We start from the raw sequence: 25,386 nt of genomic DNA, 5'->3' as shown, positions 1-25,386 counted from the left end.
AGTTCCAATGACAGCAGTGAATGAAGTGAACAGTAGTTCCAGTGATGGAAGTGAATGAAGTGGACACGAATTCCAGTGACGAAAGTGAATAACGTAGAGACGAGTTCCAGTGACGGAAATGAATGAAGTGGGCAGGAGTTCCAGTGACAGCAGTGAATGAAGTGGACAGGAGTGTCACTGACGGAAGTGAATAAAGTGGACAGGAGTTCCAGTGAGGAAAGTGAATGAAGTGAACAGTAGTTCCAGTGACGGAAATAAATGAAGTGGAAAGGAGTTCCAGTGAGTGAAGTGAATGACGTGGACAGGAGTTCCAGTGACGGAAGTAAATGACTGGATACGAGTTCCAGTGACGGAAGTGAATGACGTGAAAAGTATTTCCAGTGAGGGAAGTGAATGAAGTAAACACGAGTTCCACTGACGGAAGTGAATGAAGTGGACAGGAGTTCCAGTGACAACAGCAGTTTAATGAAGTGAACAGTATTTACAGTGACGGAAGTGAATGAAGTGGACAGGAGTTCAAGTGATGGAAGTGAATGACGTGGACACGAGTTCCACTGATGGAAGTGAATGAAGTAAACAGGAGTTCCAGTGACAAAAGTGAATGAAGTGGGCAGTAGTGCCAGTGATGGAAGTGAACAATAGTCAACACGACTTCCAGTGACGAAAGTTAATGACGTGGACATGAGTTTCAGTGACGGAAGAGAATGAAGTGGACAGGAATTTCAGTGACGGAAGTGAATGAAGTGGATACGAGTTCCATTGACGGAAGTGAATAACGTAGACAGAAGTTCCAGTGACGGAAGTGAATGAAGTGGACAGGAGTTTCAGTGACGAAAGTGAATGACATGGACACAAGTTTCAGTGACGGAAGTGAATGAAGTGGACACGAGTTCCAGTGACGGAAGTGAATAACGTAGATGAGTTCCAGTGATGGAAGTGAATGAAGTGGACAGGAGTTCCAGTGATGGAAGTGAATGACGTGGACAGGAGATCAAGTGACGGAAGTGAAGGACGTCAACAGGAGTTCCAGCGACGGAATGAAATGGACAGAAGTTCCAGTGATTGAAGTGAATGACATGGTCATGAGTTACAGTAACGGAAGTGAATGAATTAGACAGCAGTTCCAGTGACGGAAGTGAATGAAGTGGGAAGGAGTTTCAGTGACGGAAGTGAATAAAGTGGAGATGAGTTCAAGTGACGGAAGTGAATGAAGTGGACACGAGTTCTGGTGACGGAAGTGAATTAAGTGGATACGAGTTCCAGTGAGGGAAGTTAATGACTTGTAAAGGAGTTCCAGTCACAGAAGTAAATGAAGTGTACAGGAGTTCCAGTGATGGAAGTGAATGACTTGGACAGGAGTTCCAGTGGCGGAAGTGAATGACGTGGACACGAGTTCCAGTGACTAAAGCGAATGACTTGGACAGGAGTTCCAGTGAGGGAAATGAATGACGTGGACAGGAGTTCCAGTGACGGAATGAAATGGACAGAGGTTCCAGTGACGGAAGTGAATAACATGGACATGAGTTCCAGTGAGGGAAGTGAATGAAGTGGACAGGAGTTTCAGTGACGGAAGTGAATGCAGTACACAGGAGTTTCAGTGACGGAAATAAATGAAGTGAACAGTAGTTCCAGTGGTGGATGTAAATGACGTGGACACGAGTTCCAGTGATGGAAGTGAATGACGTGGACAGGAGATCCAGTGACGGAAGTGAAGGACGTGGACAGGAGTTCCAGCGACGGAATGAAATGGACAGAAGTTCCAGTGACGGAAGTGAATAAAATGGACATGTGTTCCAGTGAGGGAAGTGAATGAAGTGGACAGGAGTTTCAGTGATGGAAGTGAATGAAGTGGACACGAGTTTCAGTGATGGAAGTGAATGAAGTGGACACGAGTTCCAGTGACGGAAGTGAATGATGTGGACAGGAGTTCTAGTGATGGAAGTGAATGAAGTGGACATGAGTTCCAGTGACGGAAGTGAATAACGTAGACATGAGTTCCAGTGATGGAAGTGAATGACGTGGATACGAGTTCCAGTGACGAAAGTGAATGAAGTGGACAGGAGTTTCAGAGACGGAAGTGAATGAAGTGGACACAAGTTCGAGTTACGGAAGTGAATGATGTAGATAGGGAATTTTTGTGACGGAAGTGAACAGGAGTTCCAGTGACGGAAGTGAATGAAGTGGACAGGAATTCCAGTGACGGAAGTGAATGATGTGGACAGGACTTTTAGTGACGGAAGTGAATGTTCAAGCGACAGAAGTGAATGAAGTGAATAGGAGTTCCAGATACAGACGTGAATGACTGGACACGAGTTCCAGTGACGGAAGTGATGGAAGTGAACAGTATTTCCAGTGACGGAAGTGAATGAAGTGGACAGGAGTGTCAGTGATGGAAGTGAATGCAGTACACAGGAGTTTCAGTGACGGAAATAAATGAAGTGACGGAAGTGAATGAAGTGAACAGGAGTTCCAGTGATGGAAGTGAATGACTTGGACACAAGTTCCAGTGAGGGAAGTGAATGCAATACACAGGAGTTCCAGAGATGGAAGTGTATGACATGGACACAAGTTCCAGTGGCGGAAGTGAATGCAGTACACAGGAGTTTGAGTGACGGAAATAAATGAAGTGAACAGTAGTTCCAGTGGTGCATGTAAATGACGTGGACAGGGGTTCCAGTGACGGAAGTGAATGACGTGGACAGGAGTTCCAGTGACGGAAGTGAATGACGTGGACAGGAGTTCCAGTGATTGAAGTGAATGACATGGACATGAGTTACAGTAACGGAAATGAATGAATTAGACAACAGTTCCGTGACGGAATTGAATGAAGTGGGAAGGAGTTTCAGTGACGGAAGTGAATAAAGTGGAGATGAGTTCAAGTGGTGGAAATGAATGAAGTGGAGATGAGTTCCAGTGACGGAAGTGAATGAAATGGACACAAGTTCTGGTGACGGAAGTGAATTAAGTGGATACGAGTTCCAGTGAGGGAAGTTAATGACTTGTAAAGGAGTTCCAATCACAGAAGTAAATGAAGTGTACAGGAGTTCCAGTGATGGAAGTGAATGACGTGGACAGGAGTTCCAGTGACGGAATGAAATGGACAGAGGTTCCAGTGACGGAAGTGAATAACATGGACATGAGTTCCAGTGAGGGAAGTGAATAACATGGACAGGAGTTCCAGTGACGGAAGTGAATGAAGTGGACACAAGTTCCAGTGACGGAAGTGAATGATGTGGACAGGAGTTCCAGTGATGGAAGTGAATGAAGTAGACAGGAGTTCCAGTGATGGAAGTGAATGACATGGACACAAGTTCCAGTGAGGGAAGTGAATGCAGTACACAGGAGTTCCAGTGATGGAAGTGTATGACATGGACACAAGTTCCAGTGGCGGAAGTGAATGCAGTACACAGGAGTTTGAGTGACGGAAATAAATGAAGTGAACAGTAGTTCCAGTGGTGGATGTAAATGACGTGGACAGGGGTTCCAGTGACGGAAGTGAATGAAGTGGACACGAGTTCCAGTGACGGAAGTGAATGAAGTGGACACGAGTTCCAGTGACGGAAGTGAATGACGTAGACACGAGTTCCAGTGACGGAAGTGAATGACGTGGACAGGAGTTACAGTGACGGAAGTGAATGAATTGGACAGTATTTCCAGTGATGAAAGTGAATGAAGTGGACAGGAGTTACATTGACGGAAGTGAATGAAGAATACATCGTGTCATGTATGACTGGTTTAAACTATATCAATACAAAAGTCATTATACGATAAACTATATATCAATATTCTATAAAATCAGGAGATTAAATTGTTTACAAATCTGACGCTTACAGTGTCTCTCTCTATCTCGCTCTCATTTGTCAGAACGCATGACCTCCAAGTTCATTGCGCATCGGAAATTACGAAGAGGAATGACTGTCAGGAAGACACTAATTCAGGAATGGACATTTTCTGCTCATTTGACGGGTTTACTGTTTGTTGCTTCAGATCTACCATGGTTCCTTGAAATTATATATTTTAAATCACAGATGTGCTTTTCTGTTTGTTCTTGTATTGTTTGCTTTATTTACCGTCTTTTACAGTTTGTATTGTTTGTTTTATTTACCGTCTGTTACAGTTTGTATTGTTTTATTTACCGTCTGTTACAGTTTGTATTGTTTTATTTACCGTCTGTTACAGTTTGTATTGTTTGTTTTATTTACCGTCTGTTACAGTTTGTATTGTTTGTTTTATTTACCGTCTGTTAGTTTGTATTGTTTGTTTTATTTACCGTCTGTTACAGTTTGTATTGTTTGTTTTATTTACCGTCTGTTACAGTTTGTATTGTTTGTTTTATTTACCGTCTGTTACAGTTTGTATTGTTTGTTTTATTTACCGTCTGTTACAGTTTGTATTGTTTGCTTTATTTACCGTCTGTTACAGTTTGTATTGTTTGTTTTATTTACCGTCTGTTACAGTTTGTGTTGTTTTATTTACCGTCTGTTACAGTTTGTATTGTTTTATTTACCGTCTGTTACAGTTTGTATTGTTTGTTTTATCTACCGTCTGTTACAGTTTGTATTGTTTGTTTTATTTACCGTCTGTTACAGCTTGTATTGTTTGTTTTATTTACCGTCTGTTACAGTTTGTATTGTTTGTTTTATTTACCGTCTGTTACAGTTTGTATTGTTTGTTTTATTTACCGTCTGTTACAGTTTGTATTGTTTGTTTTATTTACCGTCTGTTACAGCTTGTATTGTTTGTTTTATTTACCGTCTGTTACAGTTTGTATTGTTTGTTTTATTTACCGTCTGTTACAGTTTGTATTGTTTGTTTTATTTACCGTCTGTTAAAGTTTGTATTGTTTGTTTTATTTACCGTCTGTTACAGTTTGTATTGTTTTATTTACCGTCTGTTACAGTTTGTATTGTTTGTTTTATTTACCGTCTGTTACAGTTTGTATTGTTTTATTTACCGTCTGTTACAGTTTGTATTGTTTGTTTTATTTACCGTCTGTTACAGTTTGTATTGTTTTATTTACCGTCTGTTACAGTTTGTATTGTTTGTTTTATTTACCGTCTGTTACAGCTTGTATTCTTTGTTTTATTTACCGTCTGTTACAGTTTGTATTGTTTGTTTTATTTACCGTCTGTTACAGTTTGTATTGTTTGTTTTATTTACCGTCTGTTACAGTTTGTATTGTTTGTTTTATTTACCGTCTGTTAAAGTTTGTATTGTTTGTTTTATTTACCGTCTGTTACAGTTTGTATTGTTTGCTTTATTTACCGTCTGTTACAGCTTGTATTGTTTGTTTTATTTACCGTCTGTTACAGTTTGTATTGTTTTATTTACCGTCTGTTACAGTTTGTATTGTTTGTTTTATTTACCGTCTGTTACAGTTTGTATTGTTTTATTTACCGTCTGTTACAGTTTGTATTGTTTGTTTTATTTACCGTCTGTTACAGCTTGTATTGTTTGTTTTATTTACCGTCTGTTACAGTTTGTATTGTTTGCTTTATTTACCGTCTGTTACAGTTTGTATTGTTTGTTTTATTCACCGTCTGTTACAGTTTGTATTGTTTGTTTTATTTACCGTCTGTTACAGTTTCTATTGTTTGTTTTATTTACCGTCTGTTACAGTTTGTATTGTTTGCTTTATTTACCGTCTGTTACAGTTTGTATTGTTTGCTTTATTTACCGTCTGTTACAGCTTGTATTGTTTTATTTACCGTCTGTTACAGTTTGTATTGCTTTATTTACCGTCTGTTACAGTTTGTATTGTTTGTTTTATTTACCGTCTGTTACAGTTTGTATTGTTTGCTTTATTTACCGTCTGTTACAGTTTGTATTGTTTGTTTTATTTACCGTCTGTTACAGTTTGTATTGCTTTATTTACCGTGTGTTACAGTTTGTATTGTTTGTTTTATTTACCGTCTGTTACAGTTTGTATTGTTTGCTTTATTTACCCTCTGTTACAGTTTGTATTGTTTGTTTTATTTACCGTCTGTTACAGTTTGTATTGTTTGTTTTATTTACCGTCTGTTACTGTACAGTTTGTATTGTTTTATTTACCGTCTGTTACAGTTTGTATTGTTTGTTTTATTTACCGTCTGTTACAGTTTGTATTGCTTTATTTACCGTCTATTACAGTTTGTATTGTTTGTTTTATTTACCGTCTGTTACAGTTTGTATTGTTTTATTTACCGTCTGTTACAGTTTGTATTGTTTGGTTTATTTACCGTCTGTTACAGTTTGTATTGTTTGTTTTATTTACCGTCTGTTACAGTTTGTATTGTTTTATTTACCGTCTGTTACAGTTTGTATTGTTTGTTTTATTTACCGTCTGTTACAGCTTGTATTGTTTGTTTTATTTACCGTCTTTTACAGCTTGTATTGTTTTATTTACCGTCTGTTACAGTTTGTATTGTTTTATTTACCGTCTGTTACAGTTTGTATTGTTTTATTTACCGTCTGTTACAGTTTGTATTGTTTGTTTTATTTACCGTCTGTTACAGTTTGTATAGTTTGTTTTATTTACCGTCTGTTACAGTTTCTATTGTTTGTTTTATTTACCGTCTGTTACAGTTTGTATTGTTTGCTTTATTTACCGTCTGTTACAGTTTGTATTGTTTGCTTTATTTACCGTCTGTTACAGCTTGTATTGTTTTATTTACCGTCTGTTACAGTTTGTATTGCTTTATTTACCGTCTGTTACAGTTTGTATTGTTTGTTTTATTTACCGTCTGTTACAGTTTGTATTGTTTGCTTTATTTACCGTCTGTTACAGTTTGTATTGTTTGTTTTATTTACCGTCTGTTACAGTTTGTATTGTTTGTTTTATTTACCGTCTGTTACAGTTTGTATTGCTTTATTTACCGTCTGTTACAGTTTGTATTGTTTGTTTTATTTACCGTCTGTTACAGTTTGTATTGTTTGCTTTATTTACCGTCTGTTACAGTTTGTATTGTTTGTTTTATTTACCGTCTGTTACAGTTTGTATTGTTTGTTTTATTTACCGTCTGTTACAGTTTGTATTGCTTTATTTACCGTCTGTTACAGTTTGTATTGTTTGTTTTATTTACCGTCTGTTACAGTTTGTATTGTTTGCTTTATTTACCGTCTGTTACAGTTTGTATTGTTTGTTTTATTTACCGTCTGTTACAGTTTGTATTGTTTGTTTTATTTACCGTCTGTTACTGTACAGTTTGTATTGTTTTATTTACCGTCTGTTACAGTTTGTATTGTTTGTTTTATTTACCGTCTGTTACAGTTTGTATTGCTTTATTTACCGTCTGTTACAGTTTGTATTGTTTGTTTTATTTACCGTCTGTTACAGTTTGTATTGTTTGTTTTATTTACCGTCTGTTACAGTTTGTATTGTTTGTTTTATTTACCGTCTGTTACAGTTTGTATTGCTTTATTTACCGTCTGTTACAGTTTGTATTGTTTGTTTTATTTACCGTCTGTTACAGTTTGTATTGTTTGTTTTATTTACCGTCTGTTACAGTTTGTATTGTTTGCTTTATTTACCGTCTGTTACAGTTTGTATTGTTTGTTTTATTTACCGTCTGTTACAGTTTGTATTGTTTGTTTTATTTACCGTCTGTTACTGTACAGTTTGTATTGTTTTATTTACCGTCTGTTACAGTTTGTATTGTTTGTTTTATTTACCGTCTGTTACAGTTTGTATTGCTTTATTTACCGTCTGTTACAGTTTGTATTGTTTGTTTTATTTACCGTCTGTTACAGTTTGTATTGTTTGTTTTATTTACCGTCTGTTACAGTTTGTATTGTTTGTTTTATTTACCGTCTGTTACAGTTTGTATTGCTTTATTTACCGTCTGTTACAGTTTGTATTGTTTGTTTTATTTACCGTCTGTTACAGTTTGTATTGTTTGTTTTATTTACCGTCTGTTACAGTTTGTATTGTTTGTTTTATTTACCGTCTGTTACAGTTTCTATTGCTTTATTTACCGTCTGTTACAGTTTGTATTGTTTGTTTTATTTAGCGTCTGTTACAGTTTGTATTGTTTGTTTTATTTACCGTCTGTTACAGTTTGTATTGTTTGTTTTATTTACCGTCTGTTACAGTTTGCATTGTTTGTTTTATTTACCGTCTGTTACAGCTTGTATTGTTTGTTTTATTTACCGTCTGTTACAGTTTGTATTGTTTGTTTTATTTACCGTCTGTTACAGTTTGTATTGTTTTATTTACTGTCTGTTACAGTTTGTATTGTTTGCTTTATTCACCGTCTGTTACAGTTTGTATTGTTTGTTTTATTTACCGTCTGTTACAGTTTGTATTGTTTTATTTACCCTCTGTTACAGTTTGTATTGTTTTATTTACCCTCTGTTACAGTTTGTATTGTTTTATTTACCGTCTGTTACAGTTTGTATTGTTTGCTTTATTTACCGTCTGTTACAGTTTGTATTGTTTTATTTACTGTCTGTTACAGTTTGTATTGTTTGCTTTATTCACCGTCTGTTACAGTTTGTATTGTTTGTTTTATTTACCGTCTGTTACAGTTTGTATTGTTTTATTTACCGTCTGTTACAGCTTGTATTGTTTGTTTTATTTACCGTCTGTTACAGTTTGTATTGTTTTATTAACCTCTGTTACAGTTTGTATTGTTTTATTTACCGTCTGTTACAGTTTGTATTGTTTGTTTTGTTTACCGTCTGTTACAGTTTGTATTGTTTTATTTACCGTCTGTTACAGCTTGTATTGTTTGTTTTGTTAACCGTCTGTTACAGTTTGTATTGTTTTATTTACCGTCTGTTACAGTTTGTATTGTTTTATTTACCGTCTGTTACAGTTTGTATTGTTTTATTTACCGTCTGTTACAGTTTGTATTGTTTTATTTACCGTCTGTTACAGTTTGTATTGTTTTATTTACCGTCTGTTACAGTTTGTATTGTTTGTTTTATTTACCGTCTGTTACAGTTTGTATTGTTTTATTTACCGTCTGTTACAATTTGTATTGTTTTATTTACTGTCTGTTACAGCTTGTATTGTTTGCTTTATTTACCGTCTGTTACAGTTTGTATTGTTTTATTTACCGTCTGTTACAGTTTGTATTGTTTGCTTTATTTACTGTCTGTTACAGCTTGTATTGTTTGTTTTGTTTACCGTCTGTTACAGTTTGTATTGTTTTATTTACCGTCTGTTACAGTTTGTATTGTTTTATTTACCGTCTGTTACAGTTTGTATTGTTTTATTTACCGTCTGTTTCAGTTTGTATTGTTTGTTTTATTTACCGTCTGTTACAGTTTGTATTGTTTTATTTACCGTCTGTTACAGTTTGTATTGTTTTATTTACTGTCTGTTACAGTTTGTATTGTTTGCTTTATTTACCGTCTGTTACAGTTTGTATTGTTTTATTTACCGTCTGTTACAGTTTGTATTGTTTGCTTTATTTACCGTCTGTTACAGTTTGTATTGTTTGTTTTATTTACCGTCTGTTACAGTTTGTATTGTTTGCTTTATTTACCGTCTGTTACAGTTTGTATTGCTTTATTTACCGTCTGTTACAGTTTGTATTGTTTGTTTTATTTACCGTCTGTTACAGTTTGTATTGTTTGCTTTATTTACCGTCTGTTACAGCTTGTATTGTTTTATTTACCGTCTGTTACAGCTTGTATTGTTTGTTTTATTTACTGTCTGTTACAGTTTGTATTGTTTTATTTACCGTCTGTTACAGTTTGTATTGTTTGTTTTATTTACCGTCTGTTACAGCTTGTATTGTTTGTTTTATTTACTGTCTGTTACAGTTTGTATTGTTATATTTACCGTCTGTTACAGCTTGTATTGTTTGCTTTATTTACCGTCTGTTACAGTTTGTATTGTTTGTTTTATTTACCGTCTGTTACAGTTTGTATTGTTTGCTTTATTTACCGTCTGTTACAGTTTGTTTTGTTTGTTTTATTTACCGTCTGTTACAGTTTGTATTGTTTGTTTTATTTACCGTCTGTTACAGTTTGTATTGTTTTATTTACCGTCTGTTACAGTTTGTATTGTTTGCTTTATTTACCGTCTGTTACAGTTTGTATTGTTTGCTTTATTTACCGTCTGTTACAGTTTGTATTGTTTTATTTACCGTCTGTTACAGTTTGTATTGTTTTATTTACCATCTGTTACAGTTTGTATTGTTTGTTTTATTTACCGTCTGTTACAGTTTGTATTGTTTTATTTGCCGTCTGTTACAGTTTGTATTGTTTGCTTTATTTACCGTCTGTTACAGCTTGTATTGTTTGTTTTATTTACCGTCTGTTACAGTTTGTATTGTTTGTTTTATTTACCGTCTGTTACAGTTTGTATTGTTTGCTTTATTTACCGTCTGTTACAGTTTGTATTGTTTTATTTACCGTCTGTTACAGTTTGTATTGTTTTATTTACCGGCTGTTACAGTTTGTATTGCTTTATTTACCGTCTGTTACAGTTTGTATTGTTTGCTTTATTTACCGTCTGTTACAGCTTGTATTATTTGTTTTATTTACCGTCTGTTACAGTTTGTATTGTTTGTTTTATTTACCGTCTGTTACAGTTTGTATTGTTTGCTTTATTTACCGTCTGTTACAGTTTGTATTGTTTGCTTTATTTACCGTCTGTTACAGTTTGTATTGTTTGTTTTATTTACCGTCTGTTACAGTTTGTATTGTTTGCTTTATTTACCGTCTGTTACAGCTTGTATTGTTTGTTTTATTTACCGTCTGTTACAGTTTGTATTGTTTGTTTTATTTACCGTCTGTTACAGTTTGTATTGTTTGCTTTATTTACCGTCTGTTACAGTTTATATTGTTTTATTTACCGTCTGTTACAGTTTGTATTGTTTTATTTACCGGCTGTTACAGTTTGTATTGCTTTATTTACCGTCTGTTACAGTTTGTATTGTTTGCTTTATTTACCGTCTGTTACAGTTTGTATTGTTTGTTTTATTTACCGTCTGTTACAGTTTGTATTGTTTGTTTTATTTACCGTCTGTTACAGTTTGTATTGTTTTATTTACCGTCTGTTACAGTTTGTATTGTTTGCTTTATTTACCGTCTGTTACAGCTTGTATTGTTTGTTTTATTTACCGTCTGTTACAGTTTGTATTGTTTTATTTACCGTCTGTTACAGTTTGTATTGTTTTATTTACCGTCTGTTACAGTTTGTATTGTTTGTTTTATTTACCGTCTGTTACAGTTTGTATTGTTTTAAATGCTATATACATGTATCACATCCCTGTTCATACTAAATCTCTTATCAAAAGATGATATAGTTTTAACTCCCTTTCCGTGGGGATCCCGGTTATAATAGGGCCCCAGTACCCCTTGCTTGCCGTAAGAAGAAATTAAATGGGGCGGTCTTTCGGATGAAACCTCAAATAGCGAGGCCCAATGTCACAGCAGGTGTTGCATAAACAACTATTTTGCTTTGGTAATAGGAGTTATGAGATTGATCACTGTTCGTATTTTCACCTTTCATGATAAAGATATTTCCCTGCCCAAAGGCCGTAAACACCGAACATAGGACGTTAAACAATATCCAACCAACCAATCAAACGGGACGTTAAACAATATCCAACTAACCAATCAAACGGGACATTAAACAATATCAAAACAACTAACCAATCAAAGGGGACGTTAAATAATATCCAACCAACCAATCAAACGGGACACTAAAAGATATCCAACCAACCAATCAAATGGTACATTAAACAATATCAAAACAACTAGACAATCAAACGGGGCGTTAAACAATATCTAACCAACCAATCAAACGGGATACTAAAGGATATGCTACCAACCAATCAAATGGGACATTAAACAATATCCAACCAACCAATCAAATGGGACGCTAAACAATACCCAACAAACCAATCAAATAAGATGTTAAACAGGTGTGGCACAATAAAAATTCCTCCCTGCCCCATGGTCGTATACGTTGAGCATAAGACTATGTTTTACAGCCCTTCAACGGCATTGGTGACTGTTCCATGTGATTGAAAGATTATCAAGAGGGACATTGAATATTATACAATCATCAATCAGTTAATCTTTATTGAGGGAAAACATTCGATTTCTTTACCCCAAATCCTATCATTGTTGATATATTGTATAACTATGTAAAGAGCGTAAAATGATATCTTTAACTGAACGATTTTAAGGTCATTATCATAAAGTATTCTTAACGGAAAAGTATTCTGCATTTATGGTACTTTCCAGTTAAGATGTCTTTACAAATTAACAACCACATCTAACAGTTAAAGTATTCGTTAAAGTCTCTTTACGATAATATACTCCTGGTCCTGTAACAGAGACACATCAAGTCTCTACCAACATTGACAACATAAATTCAAACAAGACTGATTTTACGTGGAAATATTATATTCTGATATAACATTCTTCAAACAATGCAATGTTAATAACAAATCAGATATCTAAATATATACACAATTTAATATATAATCAATGTAGAACTGCAATATTCTAGAAGATAAATACTTTGGAGGATACATGATGGTAATTTTAGTGACTGACCATTTCAGCTTCAAATATGACAGAAATTCTAAGAAAGGCAACCAACTTAGTGGGAAAAGTCGTTTGTTTACTTGGCGAAATACCTGTCTTATTTCAATGTAATTAACCAGATCTGCTTATTTATCCTCATTTTCGCAGGTCTCCTCTAAATCCTTATCATCACTGTTATCATCTATTTCATGGTTTCTGCTCATCCTCGAGTTTTTTTATCAGGAACATCCTCACCATCAGAATCAGTTTACTCACTTTCCAAACACTCCTCAGAAATGAAAATTTTATGTCAAGTGTTACGACAGAATGAGTTTTGGAACATTACGTATAAAAGATGACACAACTAATATGGCCCTTGGGTCTCTCGTCTTTCAAATCACACAATACATATCTTTGCATGCATTGACTTATTTCAACTTCATTTTGACAATTGGAAATGTTGAGACACCACTGACAGCGGGATTCAGGAGTGTCCTCGTCAGATTCAGGAGTGTCCTCATCAGATTCCTCTGATTTCTCATTATCATCATTTTCCTCTACACAATTTCTCCACTTCTACCTGATTCAGCAATGCCCTTCTATGGAGAGGACTTATATAGTCAATGTCTGTTGTCCAATCCTATCATGAATTGTCATAATAAAATACTGTTTAAATATTAAATATTCAGCAATGTCCTCAGACTTCAGGTCCTCACAGTTTTCTTCAGTCTCGGACTCTTCACTGATTTCCAGCTCTGTTACTGATTCCTGAATCTCCTAACTTGAAGCTTCCGTGATCCGCTCATCTCTGTCTGGATTATCTGAAATTTTAATAGAAGAAGACAGGTGATCAATCAATCATAGAACCCACCTCTAAAGAAAACTTAACATGGAGAATCAATCATAGAACCCACTTCTAAAGAAAACTTAACATGGACAATCAATCATAGAACCCACCTCTAAAGAAAACTTAACATGGACAATCAATCATAGAACCCACCTTTAAAGAAAACTTAACATGGACAATCAATCATAGAACCCACCTCTAAAGAAAACTTAACATGGACAATCAATCATAGAACCCACCTTTAAAGAAAACTTAACATGGACAATCAATCATAGAACCCACCTCTAAAGAAAACTTAACATGGACAATCAATCATAGAACCCACCTCTAAAGAAAACTTAACATGGACAATCAATCATAGAACCCACCTCTGAAGAAAACTTAACATGGACAATGCAAGCATTTTTTATGTATGTAGAAGTTTGAACCAGTTGTACAGCTTAGAATTCGCTAGAAGTGGCCCTAGTCCCTAGTCTACCACACTGAGTTCTATATGCTTGTACAATCAATTCTAAGTGATATGGATTGTGTGATTTGAAAGACGAGAGACCCATACTGCTTGTCTCACTAATGTTGGATAATCCGAAAAAAATCATAATCGATAATAGGTCATAATCGGAAGAACTGTATCGATCGATGATTGATATAATCGGATATGTGCAACATAAACACATATTAGCTATTAGGCCTAACGAGGAATGAAATGTGTTTTCTTTAGCCACGGGTCTTTAGGATATGACCTAAAACGTAAATTCTGTACCTCACTCCAACAATTAACCACAAAACAAATTAAACACTGCTCTTACATAATACACTAGATTTCATTTACTTAGCTCTATTACAGAAACTCATTACATCTGTCAGCATCGTAATGACAGAGAGTCACATGATGAAAGTATGGAAGTGTCCCTAAATGTGGTCAGATAAAGAGTTATACAAAAGTAATAAATCTATCTTACACCACAACTCATTTCATAAAGACTGTGTTAATTAATGAGGTAACAATGTGTTTTGTACTGAGGTTTGTGTTAATGAGGTAAAAATGTGTTTTTGTGTTGAGGTTTGTGTTAATTAATGAGGTAACAATGTGTTTTTGTGCTGAGATTTGTGTTAATTAATGAGGTAACAATGTGTTTTGTACTGAGGTTTGTGTTAATTAATGAGGTAACAGTGTTTTTGTGCTGAGGGTTGTGTCGTATTACATCTGGTATAAACAGTGACAATTTAATGAGATTTAAAAGTGAATAAACAAGACGTGTTTGTGAAACACTGATATCCTCAGATTACAACAAACTAGAACTGTAAGACATTGTAGCTGGAACTTTTGTAGCAATACTGAGAATGTGAGGTAACTTTCATCTAGTTCACATTTTATGTAAAGGTAAATTTCAAGGTCACAAAGTCAGCATGTTTGGTTCCAATGGAAAGATCTTCTCGCAAGAAATGCACATACTAAATATTAAACCAGTGCCTCTAACCATTTAATAGATATTAAACATTTAATATTTTCTAAAAGTAGGCCAAAGGTCATTGTTAAGGTCATCAGGTCTAAGATTTTGGAACCAATGTAAATGTTGGCTGAAAGGAATACAATATTAAACTGAACCTCTTGTGCAGTTTATAAAAGATATGACTAAATTTAAAGTTTTTTTCTTCTAATTTCTAAAAACTAGGTCAATGGTCAGTTTTAAGGTCACAAGGTAAAAAAAAAAAATCTGAAATCAAAGAAGAGGTCTTCTCACAGGAAATCCACATGCTAAATATGAGAGTAGCACATCTAACGATTCGAAAGATATGACTTAAATCAGTTTTTGGTACCAATGGAAAGGTATTTCCACAAGGAATGCATATATACCAACATACTAAATATGAAATCTCTACTTCTGATGGTGAAAAAGATATGACCAAGGTTAAAGTTTTATGCCAGACTGACAGACAGACAGACATGCCACAAAATCGTTGTCGCTCAGTATATCCCCAAATCTTTGATTCCGGAGGGCATAAAACGAATGATAAACAGTATTGTCAAAGACAAGATGCTTTATCAGTCACCTTAGTATTACTTAAAAGTATCACAACTGACAAGGCCTCAGGGCTACGAAATCTAGAAAAAATCCAAGCTCAATTCTAATATTCACCAACAATGTAAAAGAGGTAGTCTTCAAACTTGAATGACCCTCAAAAATGCCTATGCTGATGAAATACTTTACATAATATAAAATGTAAAATTATTACAATATGACTTATTAGGGCCTGTCCTAGAGCGAAAACCCAGGAGTTGGTTGCCAAACAATTTTGTTGATAAAAAAGATAAGGACTACCTATCTATTTCGTTTCAGTCTAATATCAATAGCAGTAAATATGTTTTCTAGATGTTCTACACATATACGCTATATATACATCAAGTTTAGGAACATCATGGAGTCAGAACCTCTACTCCAGGGATAATAAAATTTACAGTTTCATTAGAGGCCTTCCTATTCTACACGATTATACATTTAGTTTACCTTGCAAATGTGCAATTGTTGAAAAGGGTTTTGCATAGGGGTCAATATGTGGTATTTTCATAAATTTTACTTAACCCCTATGACCCTAGGAGTGCAGATTTCCTAAAATTTACAATACATGCCCCCTTGTCCCAAAGATGCTTAAAACTAAATACGACAAGTGATGTTTGTAAAACATGTATGTCCCCAAATGTGTTAAAATTAACAAGAGGACCATGGGCCACATCGCTCACCTGAGCCTCCTATATATTCGCATGTAAAACTTTGATCCCTATTGTGAACCCAACCTACTATCGGGCGCCCATCATTTTTTTTTCAAAATTGAATCTGGACTATATTAAGAAGCATTCATGTGAATGTCAACTTTTCTGGCCCAATGATTTTTCAGAAGATTTTTTATGATTTTCCCTATATACATGTATCTAAAAATTCATTCCCTATTGATGCCTTATCTTACCCCCAGGGGGCAAGATTTTAACAAATCGGGAATCTGCACTATGTCAGGAAACTGTCAAGTAAAGTTCAACTTTCCTGACCCAGTAGAAGATTTCCCCTATATATTTGTATGTAAAACTTTGATCCCCTGTTGTGGTTCCATCCTATCCTCAGGGGCCATGATTTTTACAAACTTCAATTTGCACTATGTTAGGAAGCTTTAAGCTTTCATGTAAATTTCCATTTTCTTGGTCCACATGTTTTTTTAGAAGTGGATTCTTAAAGATTCTCCCTATATTTTTTTGTAAAACTTTGATCCCCCTTGTGGCCACATCCTACCCCCGGGGGCCATGATTTTTACAAACTTCAATCTGCACTATGTTAGGAAGCTTTCATGTAAATTTCCACTTGCCCGACCCAGCAGTTATTGAGAAAAAGATTTTCCCTATATATTTGTATGTACAACTTTGATCCCATATTGTGGCCCAATCCAACCCCCAGGGGCCATGATTTCAACAACCTGGCATCTGCACTATGTTAGGAAGCTTTCTTGTAAATTTCAGCTTTTCTGGCTAAAATCAACAGGGGTCATCTACTCCTTATGCTGTACCAGTATACCAAGTTTGGTGTCAATCAAGCAAATAATTCTTAATCTATAGGAGACAATATATTACTGTGTCCAGTTTAACCCTTGACCTTTGACCATGTTACCTCAAAATCAATAAGGGTAATCTTCTCCTGAAGATGTACTAGTGTACCAAGTTTGATGTCTGTCAAGCAATTGGTTCTCAAGATACTGGGCAAACAGTATATTCTGATGTCCAGTTTGACCACTGACATTTGAATATATGACATCAAAATCAACAGGGATCATCTTCTGAATCTCCAGAAGATTTACCAGTGAACCAAGTTTGATGTATGGCAAGCAGAGGGTTCTCCCAATATGGAGTGGACAGAATATTCATTTGTCCAGTTTGACCCTTGACCTTTGACCATGTGACCTCAAAATCAATATGGATCATCTACTCCTAAAGATATACCAGTGTAACAAGTTTGATGTCTGTCAAGCAAATGGTTCTCAAGATATTGAGTGGATGGTAGATCCCTATGTCTAGTTTGATCCTTGACCTTTGACCATGTAACCTCAAAATCAGTAGCGGTAATCTACTCTATGGGATGTACCAGTGTACTAAGTTTGATGTCTGTCAAGCAAAGGATTCTCAAGATATTTAGCAGAAAGTATATTTCTATGTCCAGTGTAAATTGACCCTTGATCTTCTGACCTAAACACAATAAGGGCATGTTTCTCCTCATAACCAACCTACATAAGAAATGTCAATACGATCAAGTGAATGGTTCTCAAGATATTGAGCAGACAACATTACTGACCAACAGATGCAAAGCAATATGTCTCTCTTCTTTGAAGGGGGGGCATAACAATAATTGAAATGGTAGAACTTTATATCAAAAAGTTGAAATTAAAATGTTCAATTGTTAACAAATAGCGACCGACAATGCATACTGACCAATTGTAATAGGTCACCTGAGGTAACTTAATGAAATTACGATAAATGTCACAAATACGATATAATTATATACAAAATCAGTTGTAATTCATTAATTTCATTTAATAAACATGGAGTGGCGATCTCTTATTGAAATAATTCCATTCTAACTACATTTGTATTTGTTTCTACCTAGTTTACAAGACTCAACTCAGAGTGTTATCAGAACTTGAATTTTAAAAACAAAGTAGATCAACATTCATCATTTATTTAGTTTCAAGGGGTGGGGTGTTAATTGTTTTGTTTTTGTCAGACCTTGACTTTTGATACAGACCCTTAAGTTCATGATAGCTATTCCACACAGAGACTGGTGTAATGTACATACTCAGTGTCAAACCAGTACACAATGTAGATTTTGTCCACACCTGCTACAGAAACATACAACATCACACCATCACAGAAACATACAACATCCCACAAACCAAAGCTGTGTCAATATCACTGATATTTACAAAGTAGGATAGTTAAGTAGAAGAAATAGATTATAAACATGTCAAGTTTTAAACTGGCAATGATCAATGTTCTACAAATCTCAACAAGATAATAATTGTAACAGAATGCTGTTAATAAAATCTCCCCATTGAACACCTATTGAATCCCAACCCAAAATATTAAATAAAACCATTTCTCCTCATCTAATCATTGCCCCCATTGTAATTAAAATTAATTATATTATTAATATTATTCACTTAATGTAATTATAACCCACATCATTTAACATTAAACCTACACACTAAGTTAACCTTAATTATCAACCACATTTTAATAACAACCTAACTCCTCGTCTAATTATATCCCATGTTGTAATTAAAATTAATCACTAGTTGTAATTAAATCCAACATTGTAGTCAAAATTAAATATTACCTCTAATCATAACCCACATTGCAATAGAAACATAACTCCTCCTCTAATTATAACCCATTTGTAATTAAAATTAATTCCTAGCTCTAATTATAACTCACATTGTAATTAGAAATAATCCCTAGCTCTAATTATAACTCACATTGTAATTAGAATTAATCCCTAGCTCTAATTATAACTCACATTGTAATCAGAATTAATCCGTAGCTCTAATTATAATTCAAATTGTAATTGTAATTAATCACTAGCTCTAATTATAACCTGCAATGCAATCAGAATTAATCCCTAGCTCTAATTATAACTCACATTGTAATCAGAATTAATCCCTAGCTCTAAATATAACTCACATTGTAATTAGAATAAATCTCTACCTCTAATTACAACACACAATGTAATCAGAATTAATCACTATCTCTAATTACAACACACATTGTACATGCTGTAATGAAAACTAAACATTACCTATAATTATAACCAACTTGTAATGAAAACTTAACTCCTCCCCTAGATATAACCCATACTGTAATTAAAATTAATCACTAGTTCTAATTATTATGATTATAACCCACCTCGTAATTAAAACTAATCAACACCTCTAATTATAGCCACATTGTAATTAAAATTAGATATGACCTCTAATCATAACCTACACTGTACATTTTTTAAAACATCACTATCATAACAATGTCATAGCATAACAATAATTTATAATGGATTCCTGTGTAGAATTTGATGTTATTTATACTGACTGATATAGTACAATAAACTACAGTACTACTAGTACTTACCAGTCAGAGAGTACCTCCTCTGTAGATATCTATATACAGACACTGTGTTGGTGATGAATGATCCGACCCAGAGAAGGTGAGTTTTATCATCATAGTTCAGGCTGTGTGGTTTGTTTATCCCGTGTTCTGTCAGTAACAGAGACAGGAAGTGACCGTCCTTGTCAATCATCTGTACTGTGTCGGTGTTAAAATCACACACCAGGATGTGTGACAGCGCGTCTGTACAGATTCCACGTGGCCATAGTGATGATCCTGATGGAGGTCCTGTGTAGGAGAATCGATGTCTCCCCCCGCGCTCTGTCACCACTACAGCACCACGTGACACGTCAGACACAATAATATCACCGTTATTGTTCTCTGTGATATAACGAGGACGACTATACATCGTGTGACGTTTGTTGTGGTGTTGTATGGTCAGGATGTGTTGACCACTACTGTTGTACCGGGTTACCTTGCCTGTATCTGTTTTATAGTTACACATCCCCACCATCAGATCTCCAGTGGACGGGGAGCAGTACACACAGTGTGGTTGCCATGGTGATGTATACTCTATCTGTGTGGTGACTGTTTGATTGTTCACAGACAGTTTGTTGATGTTATCACTGTCTATATAAATCAGTTCACCAGAACTGTTCACTGTGTGTTCTCCTGTAGACCATGGTGTTATATCTGTCACACGGTGTATAGTGTCTCCTGTTGTGTCTGTCAAGATGAGATTGTCTACATCAGAGACCCAGACCCGGTCTGACATCACACGAGATATGTGTAACACACGTCTAACACCTGTCACACAGACAGACGTGTGTAATACAGGTGTGGACATCAGTTTCACACACTCGTCTATTCCTACTTGTCGTTTTCCTGTTGTCATTTGGATTTCTGGGATTCCCCTCAATAACTGACTGACATCCTCCATGTTGAATCCCTCAGTCAGGGACAGCAGCGGGTGTTGTGGAAGATTAGGGGTGTCCTTTATCTGGGGGACACGACTGGTCTTTATAAACAAGAGGAATTGTACCGCTCTGTTTGCTGATTGTTCATATCTGTCTTCATAGTTCTGTATGTGGGTGAGGTGTCTGTTCATTTTTCTCTTCTGTTGTTGTATTCTATCAATCAATAAACCTCGGTATCTTGTTTTAACATCACATACCGCAGTGTCAATCAGATCCTTCAGTCTCTGGGCTTTTGTTGACATCTGTGATTGACGGTGACAGATTTGTGGGGGACAAGTTTGGATATCAGTTTGGATTCCTGCCAGGAGAACACGACAGTTATAGAGAGTCTCACTTCTGATGTTGTCAATGATTTCTCGGTGTTGTTGTCGCTTTGTTTGATAGGCTGTTCTAATGTCCAGTATTTGGTGTTTTCGGTGCTCTAAACATCGGAAACAGACAGAAAGTTCACACGACTGACAGAACATTTCATAGAACCTGTCTGGATGTCTGACACAGATCTCTTGTCTGGGGATGTAGTTAAACTTCTCACGGTAAATCACAACATCATGGTGTTTGGTATGTAGATCAATGACATGTTTCTCTTTACACTGTAAACACAGATCACATTTACATGTGTTACAGTAAAACTCAGTGTCCCCCTGACATTGAGAACATTGTCGTACTTTTAGCTGAGTGCTGAGTCCTAGTGTGTCCATGATGTGGAGGGTCTGGGTCTTTAGGAACACAATCTACAATAATTAAACTGACATGTAAATATCAACCTATTCACAATATACATTTATTTCACACATTCAAGTGATCTACATATTTCACACACTGATTGCAATTGACCTGTTTTTTCACATGTACATTTCTTGAATGCTAAGGCCAAAAATATAAATGGTTGTGTTTCCACTAATATTCAGTCAAAATTAGAGTAACTTGGTAGGAAATGAATTATATTTGTTACATCTAAATCCAAGACAAGAAGATGTTCTGAATTCTGATTACAATTTCCATTCAATTAGCAGATCTATTGACATACTGAAAACAAGGGACTCATTTTTCATATAGATATGCTTTGATATTATTAAGTCATATACTAAACTATATTATTACCAGGGTCATCTCCATCTTTTTTAATAATAATTTTTTGGAGAACATGTCAAAAAACTTCTAGGGTAGGGGTATAATTTAGAGTCGGTTGTATTAGTGGAAACAAATCAATGATTAATTTCGACCTAATCAAACACATGTACTTCCATGCTCATGGTCCACAACGCTCACCTGAGTCACCTTGCTGATACAGAGATGTGACTGATCAGCTTAGAACACTGATAGTGGGACAACAATGATCCTAGACTTGTCCCTAGACAACTGTATACACTAAATGTCTTAAGATGATTGTATAATCTGTAAAATGATTTCATTTGTTACTAGTACTTTGTTGTTATTATAGATATCTGATCTAGAGTCTAGCCTAATAATTCATATGTCTGAAGTAGCAGGACTCTTGTTGACCTTTGACCTAGAGATATGATATCTATGTGTTTTTTCTATTCTGTATATCTAAGGTAAATTCTAATACTCAGCAGCAGTATAAAACATGATGTGTTCTTAATACACAAATGTCCCTGTAAGTACTAATAATGACGGAAGCCTTTACATGTTACATTTAACATTACATGACTGATTGGGACCCGGCTATGAGTCAGAACCCTGGGGTTGTAGAATTCACAAGTTTGGTACATCCCCTTTTGCTTTTTCTAAATTTGCATTTAGTTTTCATACAGCATCAGCAAAATTAAACGCAATCCCATAATCGACATATGGAACTAAAACCCATATCCCTGAGATCATGAAATTTACAATTTGGGTAAAGGGCTCCTGCTAAATACTTTAATATTTAGTTTCAATGTAGTATCAGTAACCTTAAGATGTGCTATATATGCCAAGTAGAGCCCCAACCTGGAGTCAAAAACTTTACCCAAGAAATGTACAATTTTGGTACAGGCCTTCCTGCTTTACATTACTATGCATTTAGATTTCATTACAGTTGTGCAGTTGTAGAGGAGAAAATTTGTCAATTTCTATCAGTTTTAATTTGAAAAGAATTGGAATTGAATTTATTCATAAGTTAAAAAATATGCAATTACTAACACACGACGATGGCTGCAGATATTCAACAATAGGTCACCTGAGTGACTCAGGTGACTTAAAAATGCCCTTGGGACAACAGCAGTTTAGTTTGATCTTTGAACAATATGTTGCCTACAGCTTCAGACAACACCTCATATTCCATTCTTGAATCAAACAAAACAGATGTTGTTCTCGGACCCAGTCAATAAATGTATAATTGTAAGTCTTCTTGACTGTTAAGAAATCTGCATGTACAACATAATATACAAACCTATACAGTAACTTGTTGATGGTCCAAGCCTTCGTCAAAACAGGAAGTCAGATTTTGATTAATGTTGAGTCCCCCTACTTAAGGATACTCTGTGTGGTCAAAACTGATGCTGAAGGAGGAAATATGAAAAAGTTACAAAGGAGTGAAACATTGAGAAGTTAAATGCAGCATTGTTTTTTTTTTTTACAAGAAGAACAAGTTAAATGTGTTTGACAAACAAACTTTGAATAAAATATTTTCATATGAATTTTTAACTCAAGGAGTAGAAAAAACTGAATGAAATCATAGAATTATTTTCCCCCACAAGAACAACAAGTTTAACGTGTTTTTGAAACTCTATGCCCCCAACTATGGCTACGTTCAATATTTGCAAATTTGACTGTGACCTTCATTAATGACCTTGACCTTAATCATACACATCAACTTTCCTGGTTTCATTGTGAAATTTACAGTTTTTGAAGTGTATCTCTAAATTATTGATATGTACATAAAATCTCAACGTGCACAATTTCTTCACATCTTTTAATGTTAGACGCAATGACCATTATATAAATAACTGATATGTTTCATTTCACTGACAGTAAGAGTATGGATAGGATAAGTAATGACCCGGTGTACATTGACTCGGGTAGATTAACACAGATAGGATAAGTAATGACCCGGTGTACATTGACTCAGGTAGAATAACACAGATAGGATTAGTAATGACCCGGTGAACATTGACTCGGGTAGATTAACACAGATTATTTAAATTTGATCGATCCTCATGTGATATCATGGGTTTTTGCAAAATCTTTATCAAATTAAACTTTGCACAAAAATTGGTAAACTATTGATACTGAAAAAGTGATATTTTCCATAGATAAACAATAATTTATAATCTAAAACAAGAAGCCCATGGGCCACATCGCTCACCCGAGTCACCTTGGCTCATATTTAAAGCTTTTTCCTACATATTCACATGTAAAATTTAAATCCCTAATGAGGCCCCAACCTACTCCCGGGGGCCATGAATTTTACAAACGTGAATCTGCACTATGTCAGGAAGCTTTCATGTAAATGTAAACTTTTATGGCCCAGTGATTCTGCAGAAGAATTCCCCTATATATTTGTATGTAAAACTTTGATCCCCGGAGACCATGAATTTTACAAACTTGAATTTGCGCTATGTCAGGAAGCTTTCATGTAAATGTAAACTTCTTTGTCCTATTGGTTCTTAAGAAGTACTTTTAAAACGATATTTTTCCTATATATTTGTATACAAATCTTTTAACCCTATTGTGGCCCCATCCTACCGCTGGGGGGTGGGGGGTGGGGGGATGGGGGGTGGGGTGGGGGGCATGATTTTAACAAACATAATTCTGCATTATGTCAGGAAGCTTTCAGGTAAATTTCCACTTTTCTGGCCCAGTAGTTCTTGAGAAGAAATTTTTTAAAGATTTCCCCTTATATTTATGTGTAAAACTTTGATCCCCTATTGTGGCCCCATCCTACCCCCAGGGACCATGGTTTTGTTAACCTTGAACCTGCACTATGTCAGGAAGCTTTCACGTCAATCTCAGCTTTTCTGGCCAAGTGGTTATTGAGAAAATCTTTAAAGATTTTCCCTATATATTTGTATGCAAAATTTAGATACCCTATTGTGGTCCCATCCTACCCCCGGGGAGCCATCATTTTAACAAACCTGAATCTGCAGTATGTCGGGAAGATTTCTTGTAAATCTGTACTTTTCTATTCTAGCGGTTCTGGAGAAGAAGATTTTCAAAGATTTTACCTATATATTTGTATGTAAAACTTTGATCCCCTATTATGGCCCCATCCTACCACCAGTAGCCATGATTCTATCAAACTTTAATCTGTACTATGTCATGAAGCTTTCATGTAAATTGCATGTAAATAACCCCGTGGTACTTGAGAAGAAGATTTTTAAGTGACCCCCATCCTATTTTTGCATTTATGTGATTATCTCCGATTTGAATTGGGCGAGACCCTTCATTTGACCAAAGTTGAAAGCCCTTCAACCAAGGATACTTTTGGCCAAGTTTGGTTATACAGTAATTGGTCCTGTGGTTCTGGAGAAGAAGTGGAAAATGTAAAACTTTCACAAACAGACGGACAAACAGACAATGGACTACAGGTGATCAGATTAATTGATTGAATATTGTTTAACGTTCCTCTCGAAAATATTTCACTCATATGGAGATGTCACCACTGCTGGTGAAGGGCTGCAAAATTTTAGGCCTATGCTCGGCGCTTATGGTCTTTGAGCAGGGAGGGATCTTTATTGTGTCACATTTGCTGTGACACGAGACCTCAGTTTTTGTGGTCTTATCCGAAGGGCCTCCCTATTTAGTCGCCTCTTACGACAAGCAAGTGGGTGCCAAGGACCTATTCTAACCTGGATCACCACGGGATTCAGGTGATCAGAAAAGCTCACTTGGCAATCAGAAAAGCTCACTTGAGCTTTGATCTCATGCGAGCTAAAACTGTTGTCAAGGGCAGTAACTCCTATCCTGGTATTTCTTTTACTGCATGCCTATTATACAAGGTTTCCCCAATATCCACA

The 25,386-nt window shown here is 35.5% G+C and overlaps 1 protein-coding gene across 4 annotated transcripts in view; it reads right to left on the bottom strand.

The window, feature by feature from the left end:
• Window positions 1–12,330: 12,330 nt before the first annotated feature.
• Window positions 12,331–25,386, bottom strand: part of LOC125648773 (uncharacterized) — a 144,509-nt gene continuing 131,453 nt past the window's right edge. For all 4 annotated transcript variants that reach the window (XM_056147892.1, XM_056147891.1, XM_056147893.1 and 1 more), the window contains 3 exons: window positions 22,821–22,929; window positions 19,476–21,159; window positions 12,331–13,292 (listed from right to left, as the gene is read on the bottom strand). In XM_056147892.1, coding sequence (XP_056003867.1) covers window positions 13,249–13,292; window positions 19,476–21,126 — 1,695 coding nt within the window. In that variant the 5' untranslated portion in view covers window positions 21,127–21,159; window positions 22,821–22,929 and the 3' untranslated portion in view covers window positions 12,331–13,248. The remainder of the gene's footprint in view (window positions 13,293–19,475; window positions 21,160–22,820; window positions 22,930–25,386) is intronic.

The sequence above is a fragment of the Ostrea edulis genome, chromosome 8 (genome assembly GCF_947568905.1).
Source record: "Ostrea edulis chromosome 8, xbOstEdul1.1, whole genome shotgun sequence".
In the NCBI taxonomy this organism is placed as follows: domain Eukaryota; kingdom Metazoa; phylum Mollusca; class Bivalvia; order Ostreida; family Ostreidae; genus Ostrea; species Ostrea edulis.
Note: the sequence above shows the minus strand (reverse complement) of the source record. Positions and strands in the feature narration are given on the sequence as shown.